The sequence below is a fragment of the Trematomus bernacchii genome, unplaced genomic scaffold (assembly GCF_902827165.1).
Source record: "Trematomus bernacchii unplaced genomic scaffold, fTreBer1.1, whole genome shotgun sequence".
Classification (NCBI taxonomy): Eukaryota; Metazoa; Chordata; class Actinopteri; order Perciformes; family Nototheniidae; genus Trematomus; species Trematomus bernacchii.
The window spans coordinates 735,541-742,242 of NW_022987652.1; the positions used below are offsets into that span (position 1 = coordinate 735,541).

At 42.5% G+C, this 6,702-nt stretch overlaps 2 protein-coding genes across 2 annotated transcripts; one reads left to right on the forward strand and one right to left on the reverse strand.

The window, feature by feature from the left end:
* Positions 1-2,702: 2,702 nt before the first annotated feature.
* LOC117486415 (tripartite motif-containing protein 16-like) lies at positions 2,703-5,395 on the reverse strand. The gene is given in 2 exon segments (XM_034134844.1): positions 2,703-4,550; positions 4,552-5,395. Coding segments are annotated over 2 exon segments (1,668 nt in total). The 5' UTR covers positions 5,233-5,395; the 3' UTR covers positions 2,703-3,563.
* A 208-nt stretch (positions 5,396-5,603) lies between these two features.
* On the forward strand, positions 5,604-6,302 carry LOC117486416 (vegetative cell wall protein gp1-like). The gene is made up of 2 exons (XM_034134845.1): positions 5,604-5,681; positions 5,902-6,302. Exons 1-2 carry the CDS (start codon positions 5,675-5,677, stop codon positions 6,156-6,158), a joined length of 264 nt encoding a protein of 87 aa, XP_033990736.1. The 5' UTR covers positions 5,604-5,674; the 3' UTR covers positions 6,159-6,302.
* The last annotated feature ends 400 nt before the right edge of the window (positions 6,303-6,702 follow it).

Below are 6,702 nucleotides of genomic sequence, written 5' to 3' on the forward strand. Positions count from 1 at the left end.
ACATTCTTCCAGAGGTAACTAAGTACATTTACTCAAATACTTTACTTGAGTATTTCCATGTTATGCTAATTTGTACTTTTACTCCACTACAGTTCAGAGGTACATGGTGTACTTTTACTCCACTACATTAATACCTTTAGTTACTTTACAGATGTGGATGAATGATGTGAAATATAATCAAGTGTTAAATCAGACTTTAGTTCCACCTGGAGTAAATCCACAAGCTACCCTGCAGTATACAAAGTCATTCAAACTAGCTGCACCTTTACCAGCTTTGAGAACACTTTCATGATCAATCATTATAAAACATATCATATATATTATTCTGAAATGGACCAATCTGCACAATGACTACTTTTACTGTCGCTACTTTCACTATATTTTGATGATAATACTTTTCTACGTTTACTTGAGGAACATTTTGAATGCAGGACTTTTACTGTAACAGAGTATTCCTACACTCTGGTACTTCTACTTTTACTCAAGTACAAGATCTGAGTACTTCTACTTTTACTCAAGTACAAGATCTGAGTACTTCTACTTTACTCAAGTACAATATCTGAGTACTTCTAATTTTACTCAAGCACAAGATCTGAGTACTTCTACTTTTACTCAAGTACAAGATCTGAGTACTTCTACTTTTACTCAAGAACAAGATCTGAGTACTTCTACTATTACTCAAGTACAAGATCTGAGTACTTCTACTTTTACTTAAGAGCAAGATCTGAGTACTTCTACTTTCACTATACAAGATCTGAGTACTTCTACTTTTACTCAAGAGCAAGATCTGAGTACTTCTACTTTACTCAAGTACAAGATCTGAGTACTTCTACTTTTACTCAAGAACAAGATCTGAGTACTTCTACTTTTACTCAAGAACAAGATCTGAGTAGTTCTACTTTTACTCAAGAACAAGATCTGAGTACTTCTACTTTCACTCAAGTACAAGATCTGAGTACTTCTACTTTTACTATACAAGATCTGAGTACTTCTACTTTTACTATGCAAGATCTGAGTACTTCTACTTTTAATATACAAGATCTGAGTACTTCTACTTTCACTCAAGTACAAGATCTGAGTACTTCTACTTTTACTATACAAGATCTGAGTACTTCTACTTTTACTATGCAAGATCTGAGTACTTCTAATTTTAATATACAAGATCTGAGTACTTCTACTTTTACTCAAGTACAAGATCTGAGTACTTCTACTTTTACTATACAAGATCTGAGTACTTCTACTTTTACTATGCAAGATCTGAGTACTTCTACTTTTAATATACAAGATCTGAGTACTTCTCCCTCTCCTGCAGACTCCACAAAATCACACATTTGTTAACGGTCCAACCTTTCCTCTCTCTGCTCCTTTTAAAGTTCCACATGAAATCCAGGCCAACAGGAGCGTTACGTAACTCTTCCCGCTCAGAGGTTAAGTTCAAGTACGCGGTTACGTAACGACCGGTGAACCGTGAGAGAAGCCGCCCTCCAAACGACCGGTGGATCCCAGTCTGACTCATCAGGTTGGAAATCAGGGTATTTTAGTTATTGAGTAGAAATGTCAACGTATTTTCTCCCAATTACGGTTGTTTTTCAAAGTAAGAGAACAGATACAATGATACTAATGAAACCCCCCCTCACAGCAGACTGTAATGACTCTGAGTGACATGCAGAGGGTCAAAGCGACTCCGTCTGTATTCTCACCTACTCTCTTGTCTTTCAAACAAACAGGTGAAGAACAAAACCCTCTCTCACCTCTCAATTAATAACTCAAATAAAACTCCAAACATCTTTAACTGTGTTACTTTTTTGTAAAGCTCTTTCAGTTTTAAACCTGATGTTTATAAGCTTCTTAGTTTTTGCAACAGTCTGTAAATATACACAACTTTATAATAAAATGCACACATTAACCTTTTTCTAGACTAAACACAGGTATACGATACGAGTTAAATAATATGAGGTTATCATGAGGTTGTTAACATCGCAGTTTATCAGTGGATGTTTGCTGGAACTGTTTGTAAACAGCGTGTTTCCTGACGGACACACACAGCGTGACTCCGGTCAGGTAGAGACCGGTCTCCAGTCAGCACCGATGCAGACTCGCTGTTTGAGGGCTTGATAACCCACTCCCGCTCCACACTCGTTGGTTTGGAACAGCACTTAATGTGGCGGACCCTCCGCGCAAACGGAGGGGTAGTGTGTAGGGGTAGGGTGTAGGGGCAGTGGCGGTTCTAGAACATTTTACATGGGGTGGCAAAGGGGGGGCAAGAGGTCATGCCAGGGTGGCATGGGAGGGCGGACAGTACGTGGTATTTGATACTGTATATATAACCTATTTATTGTTAAATCATGCCCTAACACAAGTGTTCTTAATGCACAAGAGAAACAAGGTGTTCAGACCAACAAACTCAAATATAGTATAAAACAGCAGAAAATACTCACGATACCCTAGAACTCTGCTTACTGTAAGTAGCCTACAGTAAAAGTACTTAGTTATAAGAAGTGATTGGTTAAGCTGGGGAGTGACGCCCCCGATCACTTATTGAGAGGAGAGAGAGAGTAGTAACATGTGAATAGTAAATGAAGGAGTAAAGACGGTCTTCCTGGTTGAACTTGCGCTGAGCTTCATTTAGTCTCAGATCACTTCCACATGTTCTCCATCAGCTTCGTATGGCACCTTGGACATAACACAAGAAGAACATCCTGTTTTTGTTTTTGAAAGACAAACCTTTATTAATGATCTAAACATTTCATTTGATCACACATCCCATCAGTAAAGTCTGTTCAATGATTTCATGATCAGTTTCACTTTATCCACACCATGTGTTTCATCTCAGCTATTTCAAACAGAGTCATACATGATTTCCTTATTGATTATTATCATGATAAGTTATGTTCTATAAAACATCAGAGTACCCAATTTCTATTTGGACAACAACAACAACAACAACAATTAGTCTGCAAAACAATAACATTTTATTTCCCAAGCAAAGACTCTAAGCTATTTACAGGAGAATAATGAATGATGTACTTATTGATTATGATCATGACAGTAAGTAATATCATTTTAAATAAACATGTGATGATGAAATAAGTGTTATAACCATCTGGGAACTCATTTGTAGTTAATTTGGGCAACAATAACATTTAATCTGTCTAAATAATACATGTGATTATAAATGCCTCTATTGTTTTAGAAAGTGGGCAGAATAAAATGTGTAGAATAAAAGAAGCTCTGCTGCTTTCTCTCTGAAGACTCGTGCATTACAAGAGAAACAACAACATGAATCAAAAGAAATATCCAACACATATTTAGAGCAAAGTTTACATATCAGTTCAGGTGAACAAGGATCCTCCTGAGCAGTGACAGCCTCCATGGCTACACAGACACAGGAAGGAGCCGGAAGAAAGTCCAACCTTTACAGAACAACTCATGAGGAGATGTTGAAGCACATCCCATCATGTTTGATTGACAGCTGATCTCTGCACAGTGAAGACATGAACAATCAGCTCTGATGGACACACGGTGACTTTAAGAAGTAGAAGAGTTCCTCCAATGACTTCAGGCTATTTGAGTTTACACAACTCAGCAGTGGCTCCATAATTATGATAAAGCCGAACTCCAGCATGTAGCGGCTGAGTGAATGTGGTCTGCACTCTGTGGAGGAGAGTCATGGTTTCAGAGACGCTGTAGAAGGACAGAATACCTGCTCTGTGATCCAGGTACACTCCTACTCTGGAGGACAGAGGACCTGAGACGGGAGTGCTGATACTGTTGTAACTAAATAAATAACCATTTTGGTCACAATCTAAGGACCAAGATTTGTCATTGTATCCAAATCCACTTACCCACTCTGCTCTGCTGATATTCTTGTATGCGACTGCTACATCAACTCCTCCCCCTCTCCACTCCACCTCCCAGTAACAACGTCCAGTCAGACTCTCTCTACTCAGGACCTGAGCATACCAAGTGAATCTGTCTGGGTGACTAGAATAAGACTGTTGTTGTCCCATGAGTGTTGCTTTTCTGCTCCCCTCAGATAATACCAGCCGTGTGTATGCTGTGTTTGGATCCAGAGTGATCTCCTGTGAATATTGTAAGAACCCAGCTCTGGTGGTGGGCTCTGCTGCTGACAGTAAAACCTCCACCTCAGTCGGTGAGACGTTTGTCCATTCCTCTCTCAGGACGTCCTGTAGTTTGTCTCTGACTGCTGACAGGGCCTCCGTCACGTCCTCAAAGTAGCTCAGAGGACGGATGTTGATGCTGGAGGAGTGTGTAGGTTCACTGAGGGCTGACAGTGAGGGGTAGCTGTGCAGAAACTGGTTGTGATCCTCTGTGTGAGACAGCAGCTTCAGCTCAGCGTCTCTCCTCTTCAGCTCAGAGATCTCCTGCTCCAGCTTCTCCTGAAGCTCTTTGACTCGACTCACTTCTCTCTTCTGCTGGGATCTGAGCTGCTGCTTCACATCAGAGCTTCTTTTCTCCATGAGACGGATCAGCTCAGTGAACATCTTCTCACTGTCCTCCACTGCTTTATCAGCAGAGCCATTGACGGCCCTCCACCTCCTGCTGAAGCAGCTTCACCTCCTTCTCTCCGTCCTGGATTCTCTGCTGGATGTTTAGTCGACTCCCCTCCAGCTCTCTCTGCCTCTCAGTCCTCTCTGCTGCAGCTGACACCGTGTCGTGGCCTTTGTGTTCGTCCACAGAGCAGAGATAACAGATACACTGCTGATCAGTGCGGCAGAACATCTTCATCACCTCGTCGTGACGAGAGCAGATGTTCTCCTGGAGCTTCTTGGAGGGCTCCACCAGCTTGTGTTTTTTAAAGACAGGTAATTCATAATGAGGCTGGAGGTGTTGGTCACAGTAAGAGGCCACACACTGCAGACAGGACTTACAGGCTCTCAGTTTCCTCCCAGTGCAGACATCACAGGCCACATCTTCAGCTCCAGCATAGCAGAGATCAGCAGGAGCAGGTGGGGGTCCAGTCTTCTTCAGCTCCTCCACTAAAGCTGCTAACATGGTGTTCTTCAGCAGGACAGGCCTCGGTGTGAAGCTCTGCCTACACTGAGGGCAACTGTGGATCTCCTTCTCATCCTCTCCGTCCCAGAAGCCTTTAATACACTTCATGCAGTAGCTGTGTCCACAGGAAGTGGTCACCGGATCCTTCAGTAGATCCAGACAGATGGGACAAGATATTAAGGTTTCCCGCTCCAGCTGAACTCCTTTCTGCGCCATTTCACCTCTCAGTAGCAGCGAGTGTGAGTTTCACTTCCTGAGAGCTGAAACTAGTGAGACAGCTGATCTGAACAGGATGTGTGTGGGCGGTGAATGTGGCCTATCAGCTCTTGTGCTTTACCCACATGTTGGTTACACCCCTCCTCCTCAGTGTGGATCTGAAGGGGAGGAACCAGGAAACACAGAGTGGAGCTGGCTGTGTCTGAGAGCAGGAAGGAGAGGGAGGGCTTATCAAACTCTGAGTCATTCAGGACGAGGAGCAGCACTCAGACTCTGACCGACACAGAGCCTCGGTTACAACCTGCTCTTCATTTGAAAAGAGCTTTTAGTTGTAAAATAAGTTGGTAAACTTACAAAATCGGAAGGAGGTTAAATACGTGTTTCCTCCACTGTAAATGTATAGCCTCAATGTCCTGAGATAGCTGATTGATTTAATAGTTTGATGTACAGTAAGTAGTTTTTTACTGTAAGTAGTAGTAGTAGTAGTAGTAGTAATAGTAGTAGTAGTAGTATTGTGTGTGTGGGGGGGGGCTTTTATATAGAAATCCTTATCCTGTGCATTCACACTAGCTTTGAACCTGAAAACTACACGTCCTCTTTAATTGACACCAAAATGATGATTTGTGGTTGAAACCTTCTTTTAAATCTTTTCTTTTTACCCTCCAACAGATGTGTCTCAATGGAGAAGAAGAAACCTCAGATTCCTGAGAGTCCATCGAGGTGAGTTCCTCCGAGGAGACGTCCCCCGCTGTGTCCCCTTCCCAGGATCCCCCCCACAGGACCCCATCACAGAGACACCCCTACCTAACGTGATCCAGGAGACTGAACCTCCTTCCTCACTCCCTTCCTCACCTCCTCATCTCCTTCCCTCCTCTCCTCTCAGAGGACCCTCAGACCTCCACAGACCCCCTCCCTCTCCTCCCTGAAGACCCAGCAAACATAGCTCTGTTTGTGGACGTTTCTCCAGCTTCCGCCGTCCAGTCGATCGCCTGGATCGGGGTCGTACCCTTCAAAGCGAAGGCGGTTAAGAAGGATTGACAAAAGGATTGGACGACGACATGCACGCGCTACGCTACGTGTGAAATGAATAAACTGTACCAGGTGTGTCGTATGCACACTAAATAGGCTCAGCAGCTAACACACCTTTATTATATATCCTCCTGAGAGCAACTGCATCCGTCTGCCATGAACCCTACAGAAACCTACGTGTTAGTTGTGGCCCATAGTGGCCTCCATTTGTGTCGTGTAAAATGGGGGAAATCAAAAGTTAGCAAATCCCCATGTCATGTTCATAAAAACATTTAATTTTAGGTCAAATAATGATTACACTGCTCTGAAACTCACTACACTAACTCCTAAGATGTTCCCTTACTATAATTAATTAAAAATATTGAACTCACAACACTGGTAATAACAAACTTAACCATTTCTCTTTCTATAAATAGATGGACGCCATTTTGAAATACAATG